A 25370-nucleotide genomic window follows, 5' to 3' on the forward strand; every position below is an offset into this window, starting at 1 on the left:
TTGAAAAGTAGGGTTTGAAGCTCAGAGATACTAGTAAGGGTTTGCGGTGACGCTGTGTACATCAAATAATGATTTTCTGGAGGTGTTTGTGGCAGAATTTAGCCCTGTAAAACACACAATTCTATGGGCCGTGAGTGCAGCATTCTGCGTTAAGCGAAACCATGATAATGGGCTTCAGTCTGAGCGTTTCAAATGTACTCTGTTTATCTTTAAGAGAAGACAGACCTGTGTTACTCCTGGTTTTTAACAGAACGTGAATTTATACTCTAGTCAAAAGACCAATATGGACTTGCTATGTATGTACACGCGTCTCTGTAGCCTTACATATGCACTTGGATTTTAAGTTTTTACTGGAGCATTTTAAGGGCACCAAGGCAATGGTCAGGGGGTACAGAGGCAATTGCCTTCTTTGCGACTGTGAAGTACCAGGCCTGAAATACATTTACCATATTTCTTGAACCTAATAGTTTAATGAACACTTTAGTGGGTCGAAGAAAATGTTACTACAACCATAAATGTGCACTGTGCAATGTCATTGTAGATTATCATGTATCGTACAAGCTGTGGTAATAATTAAAGCTTTGTGACCGTATGAGCTGCTGATTTATTTTATTTTGGGATGTTTTAAGGTCGCCGGCTGTATACTTGTACTTCAAAAAGCAAAAGACAAGAGTTGGCCCTACCCTGGCTGTACTTTTGTGTGCCTTGCGTTTTTCGACCTTTTCTTCACACATTTACTTTGAAAAAGTGTAAGGCTAACTGCCTAGAATTTTTGAACATTTTCATGCAACAGCCTTGCATTTTCCCACTATTTCTTCCGAAATTTGCTTTAAAAAAATGTAAGGCAAAAATTAGATTTTTACACAAGGCTATTTATAGCCTTGGGGTACACTTTTTCAGTCAAAATTCGACAAGTTCACAAGGCTATATATGTAAGCCTTGTATACTTTTTCAGTCAAAATTTGACAAGTTCACAAGGCTATAGCCTTGTACACTTTTCCAGTCCAAATTCACAAGGCTATAGCCTTGTACACTTTTTCAGTCAAAATTTGACAAGTTCACAAGGCTATAGCCTTGTACACTTTTTCAGTCAAAATTTGACAAGTTCACAAGGCTATAGCCTTGTACACTTTTTCAGTTAAAATTTGACAAGTTCACAAGGCTATAGCCTTGTACACTTTTTCAGTCAAAATTTGACAAGTTCACAAGGCTATATAGCCTTGTAAACTTTTTCAGTCAAAATTCGGCTATTATAGCCTTGTACACTTTTTCAGTCCAAATTTGACAAGTTCACAAGGCTATAGCCTTGTACACTTTTTCAGTCAAAATTTGACAAGTTCACAAGGCTATAGCCTTGTACACTTTTTCAGTCCATAGCCTTGTACACTTTTTTAGTCCAAATTTGACAAGTTCACAAGGCTTTAGCCTTGTACACTTTTTCAGTCAAAATTTGACAAGTTCACAAGGCTATAGCCTTGTACACTTTTTCAGTCAAAATTTGACAAGTTCACAAGGCTATAGCCTTGTAAACTTTTTCAGTCAAAATTCGGCTATTATAGCCTTGTACACTTTTTCAGTCCAAATTTGACAAGTTCACAAGGCTATAGCCTTGTACACTTTTTTCGTCCAAATTCGACAAGTTCACAAGGCTATAGCCTTGTAAACTTTTTCAGTCAAAATTTGACAAGTTCACAAGGCTATAGCCTTGTAAACTTTTTCAGTCAAAATTCGGCTATTATAGCCTTGTACACTTTTTCAGTCCAAATTTGACAAGTTCACAAGGCTATTATAGCCTTGTACACTTTTTTAGTCCAAATTCGACAAGTTCACAAGGCTATAGCCTTGTACACTTTTTCAGTCAAAATTTGACAAGTTCACAAGGCTATAGCCTTGTAAACTTTTTCAGTCAAAATTCGGCTATTATAGCCTTGTACACTTTTTCAGTCAAAACTTGACAAGTTCACAAGGCTATAGCCTTGTACACTTTTCAGTCAAAATTTGAAAAGTTCACAAGGCTATAGCCTTGTACACTTTTTCAGTCAAAATTTGACAAGTTCACAAGGCTATAGCCTTGTACACTTTTTCAGTCCATAGCCTTGTACACTTTTTTAGTCCAAATTCGACAAGTTCACAAGGCTAAAGCCTTGTACACTTTTTCAGTAGAAATTTGACAAGTTCACAAGGCTATAGCCTTGTACACTTTTTCAGTCCAAATTCGACAAGTTCACAAGGCTAAAGCCTTGTACACTTTTTCAGTAAAAATTTGAAAAGTTCACAAGGCTATAGCCTTGTAAACTTTTTCAGTCAAAATTCGGCTATTATAGCCTTGTACACTTTTTCAGTCAAAACTTGACAAGTTCACAAGGCTATAGCCTTGTACACTTTTTCAGTCAAAATTTGAAAAGTTCACAAGGCTATAGCCTTGTAAACTTTTTCAGTCAAAATTCGGCTATTATAGCCTTGTACACTTTTTCAGTCAAAATTTGAAAAGTTCACAAGGCTATAGCCTTGTACACTTTTTCAGTCAAAATTTGACAAGTTCACAAGGCTATAGCCTTGTACACTTTTTCAGTCCATAGCCTTGTACACTTTTTTAGTCCAAATTCGACAAGTTCACAAGGCTAAAGCCTTGTACACTTTTTCAGTAAAAATTTGAAAAGTTCACAAGGCTATAGCCTTGTAAACTTTTTTAGTCCAAATTCGACAAGTTCACAAGGCTAAAGCCTTGTACACTTTTTCAGTCCAAATTCGACAAGTTCACAAGGCTAAAGCCTTGTACACTTTTTCAGTAAAAATTTGAAAAGTTCACAAGGCTATAGCCTTGTAAACTTTTTCAGTCAAAATTCGGCTATTATAGCCTTGTACACTTTTTCAGTCAAAACTTGACAAGTTCACAAGGCTATAGCCTTGTACACTTTTCAGTCAAAATTTGAAAAGTTCACAAGGCTATAGCCTTGTACACTTTTTCAGTCAAAATTTGACAAGTTCACAAGGCTATAGCCTTGTACACTTTTTCAGTCCATAGCCTTGTACACTTTTTTAGTCCAAATTCGACAAGTTCACAAGGCTAAAGCCTTGTACACTTTTTCAGTCAAAATTTGACAAGTTCACAAGGCTATAGCCTTGTACACTTTTTTAGTCCAAATTCGACAAGTTCACAAGGCTAAAGCCTTGTACACTTTTTCAGTCAAAATTTGACAAGTTCACAAGGCTATAGCCTTGTAGACTTTTTCAGTCCAAATTTGAAAAGTTCACAAGGCTATAGTCTTGTACACTTTTCAGTAAAAATTTTATAGCCTTGTAAACTTTTTCAGTAAAAATTCGGCTATTATAGCCTTGTACACTTTTTCAGTCAAAACTTGACAGGTTCACAAGGCTATAGCCTTGTACACTTTTTTAGTCCAAATTTGAAAAGTTCACAAGGCCTTGTACAATTTTTTCAGTCAAAGTTTGACAAGTTCACAAGGCTATAGCCTTGTACACTTTTTTAGTCCAAATTCGACAAGTTCACAAGGCTATAGCCTTGTAAACTTTTTCAGTCAAAATTTGACAAGTTCACAAGGCTATAGCCTTGTACACTTTTTTAGTCAAAATTTGACAAGTTCACAAGGCTATAGCCTTGTACACTTTTCAGTAAAAATTTGACAAGTTCACAAGGCTATAGCCTTGTACACTTTTTCAGTCAAAATTTGACAAGTTCACAAGGCTTATAATAGCCTTGTACACTTTTTCAGTCCAAATTTGAAAAGTTCACAAGGCTATGGCCTTGTACACTTTTCAGTAAAAATTTGACAAGTTCACAAGGCTATAGCCTTGTACACTTTTTCAGTCAAAATTTTAAAAGTTCATAAGGCCTTGTACACTTTTGCAGTCAAAATTCGACAAGTTCACAAGCCTTGTACACTTTTTCAGTCAAAATTCGACAAGTTCACATGGCTATAGCCTTGTACACTTTTTCAGTCAAAATCCGACAAGTTCACAATGCTATAGGATTGTAAACTTTTTCAGTCAAAATTTGACAAATTCACAAGGCTGTACACTCTTTCAGCAAAAATTTGACATTACATGTACACAAGGCCTTGTCACTTTTTCAGCCACCTTTTCAAACAAAGTTTTACATTACACAAACCTAAAATGCACAGGAGTTGCTGTGGCTTCAAACCACTTTTAAAAACCATTTACAACAAAGCATTGCTCTTGATACATTTTGGTATTGAATAATTGCACATTTTAGTTATTGATTGAAAATTGTCTCATTATCTTAAGTAGTTTGACCTTTCAAGTAGCTCGAAAAGATAACACCTAGAAATTAAAGAAATTACCACGTACCCAAGTCTTCCCAACACCACACATAAAACCACAAAAAACAGAATCACAAGCATAAACTATTAATTCTATTGTGACATTAAGTACTGTGGATTCGATGTTGCAACATGATACACTGGTGGGATTCGAACCCACGGCACCACCTTGTATACCACTAAACCAATGCTTCTGAGCACAACAGATGATCAGTTTGAACTCTGAAATAGACAATTATATTGCCGAATAAAACTGAACAAGAACGGGCGGGAACGAAGCTTATTTTTTGATTGGCTACCGACTTCTACAACAATTTTACCAGTACCTAACCCACCCACAATACCCACAATCTTTAGTCAATATATAGCCTGGTTCATACCTGTGAATGCAAATGCCATGCATATTTTGATGTCACAAATTGGAAGTGCCCTGTGACCAACTCCTGCGAAACATTCGCTGCAAAAACAGCCCTTTGACGACAAATCAGATCGCATTCCCACTTGCAGCAAGTATGAACCAGGCGCAATTTTGGACCAGGTTTCAGCAATTCCTGAAAACAATGACCCTAAAATGTTGGTATCTGTGAGTGGCTGATACTAAAGCCCGGTTCATACTTCCTGCGAATGCGAAACGAATTTTCACATAACAAGTTTGCAACAAATAATTCGCAAGAGTTGCCCACAGCTCAACTACTGCAAACCAAATTAAAATTAACTAATTTTAAACTACGTTCAATAAAACTACCAGAAAGCAACTGATAACTTGAACAATGTACCTAAATTAAACTGCAATACATGTAGCTAAATTGAAACTACAGGCCACTCGGGTGGGATTCAAACCCTAAACCCAAGAACCAGAGTTCCTGCACTCGGATTGTATACTTATATACAGATTGTATCCTTACATATACATGTATAATTGTTGAACAAAATTGAACCTATTGGCTACTTGGGTTTGGACTCGAACCAAATACACAAAAAGCAGAGACCCATTGTTCATGTACACAGATTGTATTTGTATAATTGTAACTAAATTGAAACTAGTGGCTACTCAGGTGAGCTTCAAACCATAGACCAAAGAACCTGCATTCTAGAGCATGTACACAGAATGTATCCTTATAAAATTGAAATTATTGGCTACTTGAGGTGGGATTTGAACCCAACACTCAGAATTCTGAGAGCCCGCATTCAAGAACATGTACTCAGATAGTATCCTTATAAATGTTAACATGTAACTAAATTGGTTCTACTCGCTTCTCGGAAGGGATTTGATATCAAGACCCAAGAACCTGTGATCACACAATCAAGAACATGTACACAGAATGTATCCTTATCAAATTGAAATTACTGGCTACTTGGGGTGGGATTCGAAACCCAACATTCAAAAACCTGAAACCCCACATTCAAGAACATGTACACAGATAGTATCCTTATAAATGTAAACTTGTAACTAAATTGATTCTACTCGCTTCTCGGAAGGGATTTGAACCCAAGACCCAAGAACCTCTGATTGAAAGTACTGGCTGCTCAGTTGGGATTTAAACCCAACCCCCAAGAACCAGAGACCCAGCATCTAAGTACACTGATATTATACATTTGTAACTAAATTGATTATACTGGCTACTCAGGTGGGGTTCGAACCCATGACCCCACCTTGTAGACTCCTACACCGATGGCAGAGAACTGATGATTAGAGGTAGGTTTGAATTCTACAATCGACAATTACATCATTTATAAAAAAGCCTGGGGCCGATTTCACAAAGATCTAAGATTGATCGCAACTGCAAATCAATCGTAGTTGCTAAGTTAAGTGTGATGTCACAAATACAAATCACTATGGTGATACTGAAAATTTGTCTTGCTATATATTGTATTGCTTTGTGAAATCGGCCCCTACGATTAGCTACTGATTTCTACCACAACTTTAGCATGCAGCTAAAGTCTAGGACTGTATGATGCCATGAAATTTTCATGAACATCACGCAAGCCAAAATCTGAACAGAGTTATTTCATGTCTATGGTCGATCACAAAAAACATGAACATTGTCTGTGACTCTATTTTTTTTCAGCTGCACCAATTCGACTGCCACTTCTTGTCATACAATAAATTATTGGCAATTATAAAACAATGTCATCATACTTTTTAAAACCTTTCGGGCAAAGTTTAAATACTACAGAAAAAACACTGAACATACGACGCGCAATTTTGGAAAGGTAGAAACGGAATCTCTCCGGCATATTTACAGTTTTTGGCAAAGTGGCTTTTTCTTCTTGTTCCCGACGACAGCTGGTTACGTCTGGTCCATTAGTTTATGGCTGTCTTCATAGCGACCTTGCACTAAGGTATGCAGTAATGAACCAATCTAAAGCAAAATAATAATAAAAAAATTAATAACATTAGATGTTTGTGTTACTTATTGTTGTTTCAATGCAAAAACATTGTATCTTGATTTTGAAATTACAGTGTATCTGGCAAGAGGAAGGCTGAACAAGTTGGTTAAATGCAAGTTCGTTCCAGGGCTTACAGCCACTGTTACGGCCTCTCTTAGGCTGCATGAAAAAAACTGTTAAAATGAAAAAAACTCAATGGAGCTATATGTAGGAAATAAAAATCCTCTTGAAAGTAGTCTACATTATAGGATGGAGGGAAAAAGCACCAGGCAAGGAGTTCCAAAGAGATGACAAAGAAAAAAGCTGTATGAATGGCTTTTTTTTTCAATTCAATTCAATTCAAAAAACTTACAAACAGTAGACCAGCTCAATATAAAAATATTGAGAGAATAATCCGGTGGGTTTTATTAGAAGCGTATGGGTGAGATGAAGCAGAAAGCCTGGTTTCACGCTCAAACACCCTGATAAGAAAAACAATAATTTTCCACGCTTAGCACATGTTTGTGCTAACAAGCTCAAGCAGAGAATATTGCAGAAAAGGTTTCTGCTTCAGTGACAGATGGTACCATTTAATATTTTGACTGCTAAGCAGAATTTGATGTGCTTTTGGTTTCCATACGCGCATGTGCTGCACTCTGCCAAGGCAGCGTATCCATGGCAGCGTATCCATGGCAGCGTATCCATGGCAGCGTATCCATGGCAGCGTATCCATGGCAGCGTGCAGCGTTGGATTGGTCTACACAGCTTGGCAGCGACACCACCATGCTTACCTCTTCTGGATCTTTAAGGGCGTCTCCAAGCATCTTCTCGATATTTCTCATGATGCAGACTTTCTGCTGAGCCGACAGCGGATACGATATCGTTTTTGAGATAGGTGTGGTCTGAAAAGACAGGGATGTAAAATCAGTACTAGTCAAAAAAGTTTTGTGAAAATAGTATTAGCCATTACAAACTGCTTACTTAACTGAACGGTACGTATAAATGCAAAAGTAGTTACTGGTCTGATGTTTTGACCCTAGTGGAGTGTAGGCCTACAGGTCACAGTACCAGTTGCTTTTAAGGATCCCTTGGTTTAAGTACAACATATATTTGAAATTAAAACCCCTACAGTTATAGATTCAAAGGAGTTTCTGGGAAGATCAAAGAGCAGGATCTCTTTAGATTTGATGAAATACAACTTATGTTTTCACCACGAAGACATGAAAAGTCTGATTTCCATTAAAACTCTGAAATTTCTCATCCCTGCTACGAAGTCTAAACTTGTTTTCTTTGTGCAAGTCGCCCAATAAAAACAGTGTGAAATTATCAGTGCTAAGTGTGTTCTTACCTTGTACCAAAATGTGACTGAAATTGTTTCTCCGCCATCGATAGAGGATTCAATGTAGTGCCACCTAATTTTGAGAACAATAAAAAAACTTTCAGGAACAACAGGGAACATGTGCTTCTTCTTTTTTAAACTTGAGTTTTGACTCATCTCTCTTGGTGTGTCAAGGGCGAGCGGTCAAGAGCACTGGACTTAAGCTCTGGTGATTCTGATCAGCAGAGCCTGGGATGCTAAGTCCTGAGCCCATCTTCATAGAGCTGCCTAATTTTACAAAAGTAGCTCAGCACACAAAATTTTGCTTACCAGAATAAGGTTACCAGTCAAATTACCATCTTACATAGTACACGTGCTCTATCTGTGGTTTGTATCCTGCTCCATTTTGCTAAGCAGTAAATGTTCAACAGCTCTATGAAATTAGGCCCATGGTTTGACACTTGTGCCTAGATGAATTGTTTACAATTTTTGACAAAATAGCTCAAAAGTTTGGGTAATTTAGACACTTCCCGCAGACAAAATGTCTTCAGTAGTCTGTTCTGTATCCTTTGAAACCATCAAATCACCAAACAAGTTTTGACCCAAAAACTTAAAAATTTGCTCTCAGTGTTTCTGGCACGGTCTGAGGCCAGTCTACCAAAAAGCTAGTAAATTCTTCTACTCACCAATACATTGGAATATAGATAACGTCGCCGGGTCCAACGACCGTCTGGAGACCCTTCGCATTCCGGAACTTTGGAAACTTTTCATAGTCAGGGTTCTCAAAGTCGACCTGTTACAGAGCATAGGAAAGTATAAGAGAAGGCTGGGAACCATGTGGAAATTCTTGCTAGTTTAGCTACAAAATGCTTGGGCCAGGTGACAATAAACATACCCTCCCTGTTCCCCCGCTCCCCCACTCAATGTCGTTGACCCCCCTGTTTCAGCTAGAACTAAGCACAGTCATTGGCACTTTCAATAAATTTAACCCTTGTCCAGTGCTTAAACTGCAGGACTTGCAGTTACAAGGTTGTGGGTTCGAATCCCACCGTGCTAAACGCTGATTTCACAATGACTAGAACAGGTATTGTTGTATAGTTACTGAATCACAATTTCTTGATTTGAGCAATTCATATCACAGATGTTAAACCAATGTTTGTATGAGAGAGACATGGCTGTTGCCAGCTTGGCGTTCATATCCCATTGTGGGAGTTTGCCGAGATCTCGAAGGAAAGACTAACTTAAAAAAATAACAAACAAACAAACAAACAATTCAGGTAGGTCTGTATAAAAACAAAATAATAAATGCTGACAACGTTTTTACCTGGCTCTGTCTATCACATGGGTGGTTGACCGGGAATGGGTATAGGCTTCCAAACTGACTGGGTGGGAACATGATGACCCTCTTGTGACCTTGTACCTGAGCAAACAGGTTCTCCTGCTCATCATAGTGGGCTGGCGTCACGTTACCTAAACACAAAAAGGAAATCAAAATGCGATAAGGCAAGACATCTTTGGAGTTTGGCTCTATCCATGAACATCAATCGATCTCCTGATGATGATCAGGGCACGCTACAATCCCGGCCAAAATGCTTGGGCCACCCATTCGCAACGTGGCTATAAACAGCACCACTCACAACTTCATGTACACCGCCTTCTGGAAAACACCTACACCAAAGCTACACCAAAACTACACCAAAACTACACCAAAGCTACACCAAAACTACACCAAAGCTACACCAAAGCTACACCAAAACTACACCAAAACTACACCAAAACTACACCAAAACTACACCAAAGCTACACCAAAACTACACCAAAACTACACCAAAACTACACCAAAACTACACCAAAACTACACCAAAACTACACCAAAACTACACCAAATGCCCACCATTCCTGTGCTTCAATAGACCGATCAAGTAGGCTCCGCCCACGACGCACGTGTGAGCAAGAACACGTGGGGCTCTCCAATGCCTTTCTGCACAACTCGCCAAGATATGCGCACGCAGGTCGGACCTTATTTGTCGGACCTTCGTTGCATTGTGATTGGTCAATACGCGATGGGGCTGAGCTTAGTGGATCAGTCTATTGGGTTAGGGCTGGGTCAACCTAGAAAGCTGATCGAGCACACTACTGGGTTACAGGAAATAAAGTTTCACAGACTCTTCTATTAGTCAAATAGGGGTGTTTGAATAATATTCTGACACACAGTTCCATACCTGCCATTGAGGCCAGCAGGAGGTTTGACGTCAGTGGGCCCCAGTTGTACTTCCTCTGTTGAGCAGTGACCCATGACCAATTAAAATGAACAAAGTCCTGAACTAAAGCTGGTCCAACGGTGTTGTTCAGCGCTTGCTGTAGATATAATCTGATAAAGGATCAAAATGAACATTGGAAGTAAACTTCTGAAAAGATCTGAAAGAACATTTCTGATAACACACTATAATCTGAGCATGAGACGTGTCATCACTGAGCGGTTGAAGACACTGGTCACCTTTAAGTAATTGTCAAAGACCAGTCTCCTCACTTGGTGGACCCCAACTTTTGCATAAATTAGCACAACTTTTTAAAATTGGTCACTTTTGGTCATTGTATTTGCAAGAGAATAAAAGATGAGTTGTCAGTATTGCCATGGTGATTTGTATTGTGACAACACACATTGCTCCGCAATTAAGGGTGATTTGCACTTAAGATCAGTCTTGACTCTTTGTAAAATCGGCCCCCTGTTGTTTCTGACCAGCCAGGGCTTGAATTTGGGGCAACAAATCTACAAGACTGCAGGCCTGATGGTAGCTTTAATTTTTTACGGGATCAATATTGATTTTACAAGACCAGAATCAAAATGAGTTGAAATATTAGGCCAAATCAAAAAAATTACCAGTTGATCGTCCCCGCCCGCATCCTTTTTTGGGGCCGCATCCTTTTTTTTACTATTAACTATTTTTCAAATTTTGTATTTAATTTTTTTTATTTTTTAAATAACTTGATGCTCTCGCACACTTGTAACCGTCTGTTTCATAAAACAAAATTTGTGAATGCCTACCAGCAAATCTTTTTAGTGCTATCCGACCCTGTTAACGTTAGTGTTAACACAGGTCCTCATGCAACTAATAGGTATAAATAAGTTTGCGGTTGATTCAAACTGAAGAATTGGTGGCCTGTTTGATTTGAAATACTTAGCGGCCATCTTGAAAAAAAAATAGTAAATAGTAAATAGTAAGGCCCTCATCCTCCTCTTTTTTGAAAAATCCGGACGATCAACTGGTATTTTTTGTTATTTGGCCTTAATCACTCAAAAGAGATCTGTTTCAGATGCAGAGGCTGATGGAGACAAGTCAGCACAAAGAAAACATGAAATGTGACTCGAGACTCACCTGTTGTCGCCCGGTCTCGAAGCTCGCAGGCGATGTACAAAGTCTGGAAAACTCAAGTTCATCGATTGCATCTGTGGCTTGAAGTCCTTATTGAACTGGGCCTTCTTGGGGTCGTAGTACATGAACTTATGACCTCTGTCTTTGGCCTCGAATACATTGAACATTCCTGAGCCTTGGGGAAAAAGAAGAATTGAGAAGGGCATCAGTAACTATCCAGAGCTCAAATTTGAGGGGAAACCTACAAGACCTCAGGGCTTGTAGCTACGAATGTAAATAATGTTCCCAGGAAAGTTCTTTTGAGATTACAGTCCTACGACCTCTGGCATGTCTGGCTGGCTCTAGGATAATGTAAACCTAGTCTGGCTTTTGCACAATGAAAACAGTGCACAACCTTTTCTTTTCCTTTTTTATTTTTCCTTGCACCTTGCACCGTCGACCAATGACATCACCAACGCACCATCCCAGTTTAGTTTCCTACAAGAACTGTGGGATTAATCTACTCAAGACTCAAGGATTTCTCTTATTTGTATTATTGGCGGGTGTACAAAATCCATACAAAATCAAAGTTAACATTTGAACATATTTACTTTTTAAAGATATTACGCAGAGAGGTATTCCATACTTTTTACCTATGTTTTCTTGGAGGTAGTCTAGGTCCCATTTCAATGCTGGCTCTGCAAGCTTGGTACCCGTTATCACCACTGGCCTCTGAAAAAAATGAACACAGAATTAGGAACAGACAGAAAATTTAAGTGATCTCTCAGCATAGATGAAAAGAGTCAATTGTTGTGTGGGGGTTCGGGTAGAGATGGCCCAGATGAGGGTGGGGATTAGTGGGGATGGGGTAGAGATGGGGGTAGAGATGAGGGTGGGGATGGGGGTGGGGATGGGGTAGAGATGAAAATGGGGATAAGGAATGTTGGAAGGGACTTCTCCGACATGTCTGAGGTGTTCCTACATGTGCATCGAGTCCGAACAGGGCTCAAATTTGGGGACACAAGACTACAGGGACAAGATGTTTTTTAACAAGACTAGTCAAAAGAAACTGTTCTAATTTGAACAAGTACACAGTGTTTCGAACATAGCTAAAAAAGGGTGTGCACAACACGTAATGTGTGACGTCAAAATTTGTATGACATATGCTGCATTCGCACGATTTCAGTGGATAACTTTCCGTATGGCGCCACCACTTTTTCACTCATTTTTACAAAAAGGGATATATCAATCAGGTAAATTAGATACTATATTATTTTATTTCGAATGAAAAAGTGGTGGCGCCATACGGAAACTTTTCCATTTCAGTTTTCAAAGCATTGACCAAAACTCAGTCTAACAAACAGACGAAATACAAATACGCTGTTGATTTATTATACTGTTGATACTGATGGGATAGGGATCCTCTAGAACTATGAGGTTCTTCATTTCGCTATCGTGGAGACAATAGCGGAACGGATAGCAGAACAAACCTCATAGTTCTAGGAGTATGGTAGGGGTCCCTTGACTTGAGCGGGGGAAGGAGTGGTTTAGAATAGCGACCTACCGTTTGAGCAATATATCTGCTTACGTCCGGATCATCTACATGAAGTCTGGGTATATCGTCCAGGGGTAATGGGTAGTCTCGAAACTTCATGGAAGAGAAATTCTGCTCCGACTTCTGCTGACCGTTTGATGTCATTGTCAGTTCAATATCCGACCATGGTTCAATTTTACAGCATAAATAACAAACTTCTCCTGAACTAGGGCTGTTCTTGCAGGTTGTTGGCAAGTTTTCATATGATAAATCGTTGAGGTAGACTTTAAAATACTTTTATAAAAGAAAGTGGAACGACCATCTTGACCATGCACTTCCACTTAGTCGTACAGAAAGACTAGTGTGTAAACATGTTCATAGTGTCAGTCAGTAACAGCACAGTCAGTCAGTGAATTGTCGTGTAGCTGGTGTGAAGTTCTGGTTGACCGACTTTGGCAGTGTTTGGCTCCGAATCCGATCCCCCTCAAAATCGGCAACAGAACCGACCGTATTCAACCGCAAAACACAGCTTTTATATAACTACCGAACAGAAGTCATCTACTGAATGAAGAATGGACCACACACACCATCAACACACATAAAACCAAGTTCAACTGCTCGGAATTCGTTTGTGGACCCGGAAGTGTAATGCACAACGCTGATATATACATGTAGCTGTTGATGGCATTGGCATGGCAGTTTGTGTGTACGTGCGTCGCCGTGCGATGTTGATATTTTTAAGCGACCTGACATGACCCCATACTTGACCTAGAAATACTGCGCGTGAGTGAGTGCGCATTGCAATACAGCATTATCGTTTGAAACAAAAATGCAATCTTTGATTTTGTTGCAAACTGTGGCGGCATCGTCTTACAGAATTTACATAGGCTTGTAGTTTATTCAAGTAAAACCATGGAGGAATTCCTAAACGATCGTTTGCCCGCTTTTCTGGAGGCGTTTGTTTTGGTCACGTACACATTGGTATAGTTTAATTTACCACAATAGAAAGAGCTTGGTTGAAACCGCAGAAATTGGCCTACGTGCAAAAAAGAATTCTCACCGCAAAAAACGCCTACGTGCACAGAGCCTGGAGAGAGCGAACTTTGGGTTCACTGTAGACTTGTGGATAAGTCGTTAAATCGGCCCCACGCGCTGAGATAGTGATCTCGCGAGACCACTATCTCAGCGCGTGGGGCCGATTTAACGACTTCTCCACAAGTCTAGGTTCACTGATGTTTTCTTCAGGCATGGAATTTGGTCCTCTTTGAAAAAAAGAAAATAGAGTACGCAAGAGCTGACCTACATGGACATTGTGTAGGTTTTATAACAGGCTGTTTAATCGCAAGTTTTCAGATTTTTCCAAGAGCAAAACCGGAAATCAGACTAAAGTAGAAAGGAAGTTCATGACTGTTTCTAATGTTTGAACTGTAATGTCATGGTTGTCAATTCACTAATATCAGTTGTGAACATTTCTTTTGTGTGAATAACATTTAGGGCATCTGAACATCCCAGTTTATTTCCTTGATCCACTCACACACAAAAATGTATAAAAAAAAGATAACAGGCCTATAGCCTAATCACATACGGTAATCCATAAAAAAAATACCCACCCCCAAAAATAACAAAACAACAAAACAAAAAAACTGAAAAGAAAACATTAAGAAAAGAAAATAATACAAGTTTTCATTTAAGAATAAGTTATTAATAATGGGCAACTGACACAGTTAGTCATCTTTCAGCATCTACAGGCCTGGATAATCCAGCCCCATTATTTATTCACTGCCAACTGCAATTTGAAGGAGGGACTTTCCTCTATAAATTGTACAGCATTTTAACTTCATTAATTAATAAACACAGAGAAAACAAAAAGTAAAACCTAACACAATCACCATCTTTTAAAAGCCTCAATAAATTGATACGGTTTACTTCTAACAAGAGGTCACCTACTTAAAATACGTTTTCCAAACACTGTTGAAAATTCAATATTAAAACTTGAGTTGCTTATTGTGTATACTAACTAGGCCTCGTCACAAGAGGCGTCTGTTACACAGACACTTTTGATCAACCAACTACAGTGCATGCTACAGGACAACCTAAAGGCACTGTACACGTTTGGTAATTGTCGAAGACCACTCACTTGGTATATCCCATCATAAGCATAAAATAACAAGCCTAATTTGGGCTCAATTGGTCATCAAAGAAAATGTTCAAAGAAAAAAGACCCTTGTTGGACGTATTTGTGTGCTTTCAGATAGGAATAAAAGACTTCGAGCAAGAAGCTTCTTTTATTATTTTAGTGAGAAATTACCCCTTTCTCAAAAACAACGTTACTTCAGAGCATGGAGGAATAATCAGAGGTACTTGTTTCCCACAATGTTGTATACCATGAACAGCTCTCCAATGCTCATTACCAAGTCAGTTTTTAAGTTAATATTGGTTTTGAGAAACTACCAAAGTGTACAGTGATTTTCCAAACGATGTTTTTTTTTTTACGATCCCTAAAAGTACATGTAGTTGTCAACATTCAAACGTGAATAGATTCTCTTACTGGAGATTGCCTGGAACTGGTTGCCTGTAAATTGCCTCGTGTGACATCATAATTTACAAGCATGACAAGATTCCCCTTTTTGAAAACAATGTGACATAATATTGTCTTTTTACAACTCAAATCTTATAAAACACAAATAGGGTATTAACTTGTGTAAAAACTAAACTTCAGCACCTCTGAGAAATCTGCATTGAAATAATTGGTGAAGATTTTATAATAATCTAATTTTACAATTAAAAAAAAGCTCAATTAAACATTAATTCTCACAGAAATTATGCATTAGTACCCCGGATGTATTATGAGGCTTTTGACTTCAAAAGGTCAAGTGGATCGAGAACCCCACCCCAACCCCCCCCCCAAAAAAAAAAAAAATCTAGTGAATGGTTGGTCATGGTCGTAGCATGTGCTTTGCCTTTTCTTCCTTGTCATGCAATTTTCTTTTAAGTAACTAATTTTGGTCTCTGACTTAAGACTGCATAGAACAAAAAGTCAGTAATTAGTTGAATTAATTTAATAGAATAAATAATACCATGTCGTGGAAAAAAACATGTTTCCACAAATAGCTAAAAACATCACCTTTTTTTGTCAACACCCATCGTAAAAATATCTTTAGTGTTAAATTCTACAAGAAAATAATTCCCATAACAAGAATTAGACATTTTCAAAGCCTCAGCACTTTGAAAAATCCCATTATTTCGTACAAATTTACAAGCGTAAAAACCAAAAATAGTGACTAAAATATTCGTTACTGCAGACTATACAACAAAATACATGCATAAATTTTTGTACAACTATTCATATATTTATACAATACTCACTATGCCAAATATAATAGATACAGGACTCTCAAAAAACACACAATGTTTATCCAAGTAGACCAATACATGTATTTGTGCCTGGTTTATAACTAAATAATAATTAATTTGCATAGTCCAATTACCAAATAGTATCAAAATAATAATTTATTTGCGAAGTCCAAATACCTAAAAAAAATTAAAGTTACAACACTTTCTTAATATGCGTATGTTCCATTCCTTCTAAAAACAAACGACAAATTGAACATCTCATTTCATATTCAATATTTGTTTCCTCTTAAAAAACAAGTTGTCATGGTTTCAAACACCACAAACAAGTACTTTGTAAGCACTAATTAATATAACAATACAAATTCAAAAAATATGTCCTCTGTTTTTAAATAAGTACAATTAAAGAAAACTGCAATAAACACTAAGCATGACCACAAATATTTGGGAAAACCCTCGGGCAGAGTAAATTTTGGTAACAAATCGGAATTCTGAAGACAGATTTTTAGAAAAGTTACTGTGAAACAATTTCATCGTGAGAAACTTCATAAGTTCGCCAGCAAACATCAACAGCCTAAGTATATAAAATATTATTTGATATTTTTATTTGCCGCAAGAGAAATGCTCTTCAAAAATTCAAGAATCATTTTGTTTTTTAAACCGACGATATGGAGTAGCTTGTTCAATATGATTTGATGTGTGGATTTTAACGTTTTATAAGCGGGACTCTTCGTCCATGTAGTCATTGTACCCGCTGTTGGTGTATGCCCTCGTGGTCTTCTTCGATCTTCGTGTCTCCGTCTCTTCGATGACATCACCATCTTCATCATCGTCATCCTCATCTTCTTGAGTGATCATGTTGGTCTCTTTCCTCCTGGAGCTACTGTGCCCAGAGGACGTCCCAGAGAGGGAGTGGTTACTCTCGTTGTCGCCACCCATGACGTTGTAGGTGTAGGTCCTTCCGTCCACGATGGATGATTCAGCTTCGGAATCCTCGTCCGGACCCAGATCGATCATCTCTGGTGTCTCCTCAGTCAGGGTCACCATCCCGATGCTTGTCGGCACCCCAGCGGAGTGGGTCTTGGAGTTGGCCCGGCGAGAATATGAGGAGGACTCTGTCTGGGAAGGCTTCTTGATGGAGTGGGTGTAGCTCTCCTCAACGCTGGTAGAGGTTGTGTAGTTGGTCATTGGGTCCTGGTAGTCCTTAGAGGACCTTCCTGTAGTGCGGTTCCTCTCCAGGGTGCCGCCAGGATGTCTACCGCCGGATCGATCGCTGTCTCGCGTCCAAGAGGACCAAGAAGAGGTGGTGTCCTCCTCGGTGATTGGACTGAGTTGATTCTCAAACTCTACGTCCTCCCTGTAGACTGCCCTGGCAGCGGCCATGCCAGCCGAGTTGTCGCCAATCCCGTACATCGTTCCATCCAGGAATGTGGCTTCCACGGTCTCATCCTCATCTAGCATCTGACGGATCTCGTGGGCCTTCTCATTTGTCAGTCTCTGACTGCCGCTGGCGGACGGTCCAGGGCCACCGAAACCTACCGTGGAGTAAGTATAGCTGGCACTTGAGCCTGAATATCCACCATCTTGAACCCCGCTGTTCAGATTGGCGGTCACCGAACCATCTCGATTCAGCCGGTTTGCCAAAGTGCCCCCCGAGCCATCTATGCCGTCCACCATTCGAGCACCAGATGAAGACAACTGAGTAGTAGTGGTGCTGGACATTCCTGTGTTGGATCGTCCTGAACCAGCCATTCCCGCACTGGACCTTCCAGCGCCACTTCCATACCCTCCGTTGCTGGCTGTAACTCCGCTACCAGCCAACCGCCCTTTGCTGGTGACTCGACCATTGCTGGCAACTCTACCATTGCTGGCAACAGCGCCGTTGGAGAGGGTCTTTACACGCCCTGCCCCAGCTTGGCCCTGAATGGAACCATCATTGATCAATGCAGTCATGACAAGAGCGTCACGGGCAACCTCAGTTTGCATATCCGAGAAGAAATCCATGCTGGCCTCCTGCAATATTAAATACAAGAAGAAGTAATATTAAATGTATTAATTATAGTAGAAATATAGTACCAACATAACAACTCATTACCACCAAATGTGACAATGAAATCTGATGATATTTTCACAGATTTTTTTAATGGTGCGTTTATGAATTTAGTTCACTCTTCCGAAAAACCCTCCCAAAACAATGATGTACTTTCTCTTTTAAAGTTTACCTGAGATTCATACTCTCTGTTAACGCCTCCTCCTAGGAGTGAGATGCTGTCTGGCCAATCATCTGGGTAGCTATCCGCTGTATCAAGCCACAGGGGGTTGGACCTGTAACCAAAAAACAAAAACCATCAGATGAAGTTTCTTTACTGACACAAGAAGTTTCTTATCTCATTGTCTTTTCTCCCGTTGTTGTGTAAATATTTTTGACATTTTTTTATCAAAATAAATTCAATCAATCGATCGATCGATCAATCAATCAATCAATCAATCAATCAACCTAGTTCCCAGTGACGTACGATTTCGCAATTTTTCCCCATAAATTACCTTATTTTACACAGCTTAATTTTTGCATTGGAATGTGGAGCTCCGTTCCCAGACTTCTTGAGAGAGATATTTATTACTTACCCTTGGTAGGCAGCCGCCTCTTTGACGTCGGCGTCTGCTCTCGTTGCGTAGATCACTGCTGGACTATTACCGTGGATCTTCTTCAGGAATCTTGAATGGACAAGAAGAAAATATCACAGAAACAGAGTGAGTTGAAAACTCATTTGGCTAACAACCGGCTGAGATTTTGTCTGAGGTCGTTAATATCTATCCTTTTTTGCTTAAAGGCAGTGGACACTATTGGTAATTACTCAAAATAATTATTAGCACAAAACCTTATTTGGTAACGAGTACTGGGGAGAGGTTGATAGTATAAAACATTGAGAGAAACGGCTTCCTCTAAAGTGACGTAGTTTTTGAGAAAGAAGTAATTTTCATCAAATTTGATATCAAGACCTCAGATTTAGAACTCGAGGTCTCGAAATCAAGCATCTGAAAGCACACAACTTCGTGTGAGAAGGGTGTTTTTTCTTTCATTATTATCTCGCAACGCGACGACCAATTGAGCTCAAATGTTCATAGGTTTGTTATTTTATGCATATGTTGAGATACACCAAGTGAGAAGACTAGTCTTTTCATAGTGTCTACTGTCTTTAAAAAACGACACCAAAAACAGTAAAGGAAGCGAACGGGGTAAGTTACCTTCTCTGCAGACAGCACAAAATGATGATGAAGATGAGAGCACCAAGGAAGAGCAGTAGAGCTATCGCTAAGAGGGCTGCCTCTAAGATGCCGAATGGTGCACCTACCGCTCCTCCTCCTAGAGCCTGTTATCAGATAAGAAGAAATATAATAATATCAAAGTAATACATAGCGCAGGGTACTCAAGGCGCTCAGTATATACAAACTTTCAGAAAGATAAGTTGTAGCAGTGATGAATTCTGTGACCCAATTATGTAGCACCTTATAAGGGTTTACAAGGTGCTACGGCGCATACAGCAGCCACATCCAGTAACACCGGGGCGAACCCCTTCTCTTTTCGATAAGCGCACTGGGTTCTTTTACATATGTATGTTACACAACACATGGGACCAACGGCTTGTCCCATCCGAAGGACGTAAGAAGAAGAAGAAAACATATTGATGTGATAATTGGGATCAAGAATATTTGTTTGGTTCTAAGGGTTCATTCAGAACAGTCATTGTCCAAATAGTTCTCACTCTTTTTTTTTTTAATTGTAGGTGGGTGGTTTAAAAGAAATAATTTGATTTAGTTTTATTTATTATGGTTGCAAAGAAAAGGATTCTCAGATAAGAATAAATATTTACTGTACTAGCCAAGAATTGTATGGAGAGAAGACAAGGAAGGAAGATTCAGTTTGAGATGTGGAAGAGGTGGAAAGGATACCTCACTGCCAGCCGACGGCCCAAAAGAACTAGGTTTTGTCAGTATCATTACAGAATGTCAGAGTTCAAATAAAATTTGGACTTACGAAGGCTTCGACTACTGCATACTGCTGGAAGAGAGTGCTAATGGTCGCTCTGTTGATATCAATCAACCTATGAATAGAGAAACAAAAAGCATACATCAATGTCAAGAGTTTTTCTGCGAAGGTCTAACAAAGCTGAAGAAGGGTTTTACCAGGACTGTATGATCAAACTCAAAGGCTGGTCAGGAAATGGCCAGGTTTAAATTAAACTATCATAATTTTAAACTAGAGTGCGTTTTGGCGGTCGTAACCAATAACTGTTTTGGTTGAATTGGCCATTGGTTAACCAGTGGCCAATGAGTGAATAAGTTATTGGATACAACCGCCAAAGCGCACCCTCCAGTGTAATGTAAAACAAATGAAAAAAATAAATAACAAAATCTGGATAAATATTTGGTTTGCGGTAACACCATGTGTGAATCTCCTTGCCAGGTAGAGTTTGTTTTTAGAGAACTGTCTTGCTTTATTCTACTGCCGCGGAGTAGATTTATCGGATGTTCGTTAGACTTCTCAGTTCTGAAAAGAACTGTCCCGCTTTTTAACTAAGACCTGGGCGGAAGGTACAGAAAATTGGCTGAGACTGCTACTTTAGCTAATAGGATCGTAATTAACTGCACTACCGCGGAGTCAGTTCTTGAACTGGTCTCAAAGTTTTGACAAGCTTGCTCTAGTCATCGTCAGATGCCTCAATCATATATTAAATCTGGATAATTCAGTTAAAAAATACATAAGACAATAATTTAAAAAAAATGTTATATAGAAGAGTAATCAATTAGAGTCTGAGCTGTATCCATGAGCTTTGGAAATAATCTGAAGAAAAATAAATTTCATTTCTCACCTGAGTATCTCCGCTGCGGCGATAGCAGAGTTGGTTTTTTGATCGATGACGTGGAACGTGACCATCGTTTGCCCAGGGACCAAGACGCCGTTCTCATTGATAAGGGTTGTGACATCATCAATGACGACTTCTCCGCCGGTGATGGTCTTTAAAATCCTGATAGCAAGAAGAAATAAAAAAAGCAAGACATTACTACGAGTCGTTTTTATTTTTCAAGTTTGGCCAGCAAAACTCAGAAACTACACTTAAAGTACTAAAGCACAAGAGAAAACACGTCATAATTATAAATTACAATTAGAAAATCCATAGAAAATCAATTAAAATCCACAAATTCCAGAATATTGTACAAATTTTTTTGACCAAGATCCTCAAATAAACCATAACAGAAAGGAAGAAGGCAAATAATATTAAGTTAAATCTTTGTTGCAAAGTCTGTACTTACTCAATGAGTTCTGCTTGCTGTTTGATAACGTCTTCCCTGGCGCCGTCAACGACCAGTACCACCTTTTGTTTATCATCGAGGGTAAACACCTGCACAGCATTTCACAAAAACATGTTATTATACCGTTTATCTAAATTTCACATCATTGAACACCACTCCAAGACAAATTTCGAGCCATTTGATTTTTTAATTCATATAAGTGTGTATATGTCTATGATAAAACTAACACGTGAAAATATCATCTTAAAAGGTGGTTGCGTTTTTTAGATATCGACAGAAAATCTGGAGCAAATATGTCCACACAAAAATAGGGATCAAGGCTGCCATCCAAAATATCATGTCAAATACAACACTTCTGAATGGTATCCTGCTAATTTTTAATCAGCACAAATTTTGAATTGGGCCCTGGTTCTTTATAATTTTACCTCAACTTTGTCTCAATATAATGATTGAGAACTAGACCTCAGCGTGTTTAAACAGCTAATTTAAAACCCATTCACTGCACTCTGTTTCCCTTAACCGAAATGGGTATTTGATGCTTACCCTAACATTAGCATTGTCTGTTTTCCCGGATTTATCCGTAGCCACCACAGAGATGTCAAAGAATCCACCAGCGCCAACGCCGGTCAAAATCTTGTTGCTCCTGATGCAGCCGGTGTCCTGCTCGATGTAGAAGGTGTCGTCGAATGTTGTTACTTCTCCATCCAGGGTATAGCTGACGGATTGAATGGTGTAGTCGACGCTATCCCCAAGATCGACGTCCGTTGCCTTGATGCATGAGATCTGGGTCTGTTCCTCGGCGTTGGTGAGTATGCCTTAAAGAAGAACAGAACAGGACAATGTTCAATATTTGGTGAACCAAACTTCACCTAGAGGAAGACCAGGCATAATTTTTTCTTAAATTAATTCCAATAACATGAATAAACCAATTGATATTTATTTTTTACAATTAACGTCCATTAAATCATTGCGGTACCGGCTGCTAAGTAGCTTGGGCCCAGACTGTTAAAACACAACTCACGAGCAGAGTATACTGTTTCAAAGTGTCAAGACCAAACCGTCTCTCAACACTCCCTCTAAAGAGATTTATTACCCACAGGTTTACTATTATTTATAGTTCGTTCTTTCAACTCACTTGATATGTAGATCTTCTGACCGAACTGCGGACCATTATCATTAATGTCCTTCACCTCAATCTGGACTTCTTTGAGCGTGACGTCAGATTTCACGTTGTAGACGCCCGACGGGACGTAGGTGGCGTTGTTGGTCGCTTTGATGATTATATTGTGGAAGCCGGTCGTCTCACGGTCCAAGTCTCCCACGACGAAGATCTCACCTGTGTTCTTATCGATCCTGAAGGTTCCATTGCCGTTCCCACCTGAAATTGGGTTGAAGACAAAAAGTATACAAGACATGTATAAAAATTAATAAATGGGAAAAGATACCATTGTTTTGGGGAAAGAGTAAATCAATTTCACATGTAACCCATATTTTCAATGAACATACTTTTGGAGAGCAAAGATTCACAGAAAACAGTGGGGGAAAAAAAAAAAAAAATTAAAATTAAGTTTTGGGATAATTTGCAATTTTTGGGGTGAACAAAGAAAAATTTACTAGAATGGGATATGAACCTGGAGTCTCTGGATTAACGTTGTCGGTTTCCTAGAGAAATCTGTCCCCTGAGATTTCGTCTCTTATATGGGAAATGAACATTGGCTGGAGGAGGACGATCGCCGTAAGGGGAGACAGAGTCTACCAATTGAGCTATCTAGTCAGAATGTTGGCAATCTCTTTATTTTGTCAAATGTCTTTATTTGGGAATGCAACATTCTTTATAAACCGGAATGGATGGTAGGAAGTCTCCTGAGTTCCGAAAATCTACTCGGCGGTAGTAGAATATAAAGCAAGACTGTTCTCTAAAGAACATACCTGACAAGTAGATACACACACATGGTGCTACCGCAAACCAAATATATATTGATACCTCACCATGCAATGCCTCAAATCCCATATGAGATGGTAGGACACAAGATACATGAATGCAGTACCAGAGTGCAAAACTTACCGACTATGTAGTAATAGACGTTATTGAAAGGTGCAAGGTCTAGATCTGATGCCTGATTGACGATACCGGTCGAGGTCCCAGAACTGCTGTGCTCTGTGATGTTTAGGAACTGGACCACGCCAGTGTTTTCATCCTGAGCACAAATAAATCATAAATGTAACAAACAGTCCTCATAAAGGGAAGGAATACGTTTGGTAATCACGCTTAAAATTGATGGCAATAACAACTATTGGTTAAAAGCCTAAGACAGCTTTCGGTTTAGTACAAAGCATTTTGAGAAATACATGTATATCACTTTGAAGTATTGTGGTTATGCTAAAAAGATATCAGTTTCGATGCTGTGATAAGATGAAATAATCATAAAAAGGTTTTCGGTAACAGATCTTTTCAGAACCACCCCAACTCATTTAGAGATGGTCATTACATGGTGTTACCGCAAACCTTTCCCTATCATGTTTCCACCATGCAAATATTCAAATCCTACTTAATAATAAAAAGACTTACAAATCTGAAAAAGAAGGGTTCGTTATCGTTTTCGTCAGTGATGAGAATAGTCAGCTCTAGTGGCGTCTCTCTTCTGTTGGTGTCACTGCCATCACTTGCAAGTAGCACAAGCTAAAAACACAAACCAAAAAAACATCAGTTTAAATCAAATAATAGTAAAGGTTTTCTAGACAATTTCAGCAAAAAATTATTCAATGGACCCTTCCCATGAAATATGCTAATTACATTCATGCATGCATACAGACCCTGTTGACAAACCCCATAGAGATGTGCACTAACCAGACCACAGCGTAAAAAATTAGGCACAAATATTTTCTCCTTACCGTGTAACGATCCTGTATCTCTCTGTCCGCAACGAAGTTTGAGAGTAGGAGCGCACCATCCCCGTTAACTTGAAGGGTAAAATGCGTTCCGTCTTCATTTAGGAATCCGTAAGTGACCACGCCGTTGGCTCCGGTGTCCCTGTCCGTGGCCAGGACATTGCTGATGAAAGTTCCTATGGGTTGATTCTGCAAAAAAGCAAACCCCCAAAACAGAAAAAAGTGTTGAATGCTAAGTATTAACGGGAGTTTTCAGTAATAATAATCTTTGTAACAAATATAAACCGCAAGGGGAAATGACTGGGTAAAGGTTTAAATGATTTGGGGTTGAACAAAGAACAATTGACTAGAGCAGGATTTTAACCAAAGACCTACATGTAACTGGTCTACCAGTCTTACTATTCAAAGTGATAACAATAGGGCTTTCTTGTAAAGACTCAACTTTGTCATACAGTGATGCTCATGGCTTTACCAGCAAAGGCTCCTAGTGGATGATACCCACTGGGGTAAGGCCAAGTAAAAAAAGAAACATGTTTAGCGTCCCGCTCGCTTGCTTTTTCAGAGGCCACCTCCTCCTTTTAAAAATTTTGTTTTTAAATTTTAATAATTTTTTATAAATGGAAAAAGGGATGTATTTTAGCGGTCTCAACAAGAAAATACTTTACTTTAAAAATGTCATTAAATAAAAAGGGTCCCCTTCCTTTTTTTTTTTTTTAAATCTTAAAAATAAAAAATAAAAAGCCCCTCCTCCTCCCTTTTTTTTAGAAATCCGGACGCTCAAACAAGTTTCTTTTTTTACTCGGCCTAATCCTGTTTCAGCCCCACCAGTAGGTGGAAACGTGCCTCTGGTGGCAGTTGATTTGGGTCGATAGCCTGAATCTAGACAGTAACCCTCACCTTGAAATGCCCATCAGGCCTTGTGATGTTAGGCTATCTTTTAC

The 25370-nt window shown here is 39.0% G+C and overlaps 2 protein-coding genes and 2 long non-coding RNA genes across 11 annotated transcripts in view; all 4 read right to left on the minus strand.

Moving 5' to 3' along the window:
* Positions 1–4130: 4130 nt before the first annotated feature.
* Positions 4131–6118, minus strand: LOC117303704. The gene is made up of 2 exons (XR_004520534.1): positions 5149–6118; positions 4131–5113 (listed from the first exon to the last, which is right to left on the minus strand). It is a non-coding gene; the product is annotated as an uncharacterized LOC117303704 (long non-coding RNA).
* Positions 6119–6532: 414 nt separating this feature from the next.
* On the minus strand, positions 6533–13938 carry LOC117303703 (hypoxia-inducible factor 1-alpha inhibitor-like). The gene is made up of 9 exons (XM_033787975.1): positions 12907–13938; positions 11996–12074; positions 11367–11538; positions 10212–10360; positions 9314–9459; positions 8676–8782; positions 8020–8083; positions 7463–7573; positions 6533–6664 (listed from the first exon to the last, which is right to left on the minus strand). Exons 1-9 carry the CDS (start codon positions 13039–13041, stop codon positions 6593–6595), a joined length of 1035 nt encoding a protein of 344 aa, XP_033643866.1. The 5' UTR covers positions 13042–13938; the 3' UTR covers positions 6533–6592.
* Positions 13939–15303: 1365 nt separating this feature from the next.
* LOC117303706 lies at positions 15304–16346 on the minus strand. Its single transcript, XR_004520535.1, has 2 exons — positions 16071–16346; positions 15304–16031 (listed from the first exon to the last, which is right to left on the minus strand). It is a non-coding gene; the product is annotated as an uncharacterized LOC117303706 (long non-coding RNA).
* A 5-nt stretch (positions 16347–16351) lies between these two features.
* LOC117303705 (protocadherin Fat 4-like) overlaps positions 16352–25370 on the minus strand; it is an 87796-nt gene continuing 78777 nt past the window's right edge. For all 8 annotated transcript variants that reach the window (XM_033787980.1, XM_033787985.1, XM_033787981.1 and 5 more), the window contains 12 exons: positions 24433–24618; positions 24110–24220; positions 23606–23738; positions 22676–22918; positions 22084–22355; positions 21541–21629; positions 21099–21254; positions 20264–20330; positions 19474–19598; positions 18853–18942; positions 18450–18552; positions 16352–18240 (listed from right to left, as the gene is read on the minus strand). In XM_033787980.1, coding sequence (XP_033643871.1) covers positions 16942–18240; positions 18450–18552; positions 18853–18942; positions 19474–19598; positions 20264–20330; positions 21099–21254; positions 21541–21629; positions 22084–22355; positions 22676–22918; positions 23606–23738; positions 24110–24220; positions 24433–24618 — 2874 coding nt within the window. In that variant the 3' untranslated portion in view covers positions 16352–16941. The remainder of the gene's footprint in view (positions 18241–18449; positions 18553–18852; positions 18943–19473; positions 19599–20263; positions 20331–21098; positions 21255–21540; positions 21630–22083; positions 22356–22675; positions 22919–23605; positions 23739–24109; positions 24221–24432; positions 24619–25370) is intronic.

The sequence above is a fragment of the Asterias rubens genome, chromosome 20 (genome assembly GCF_902459465.1).
Source record: "Asterias rubens chromosome 20, eAstRub1.3, whole genome shotgun sequence".
Lineage (NCBI taxonomy): Eukaryota > Metazoa > Echinodermata > Asteroidea > Forcipulatida > Asteriidae > Asterias > Asterias rubens.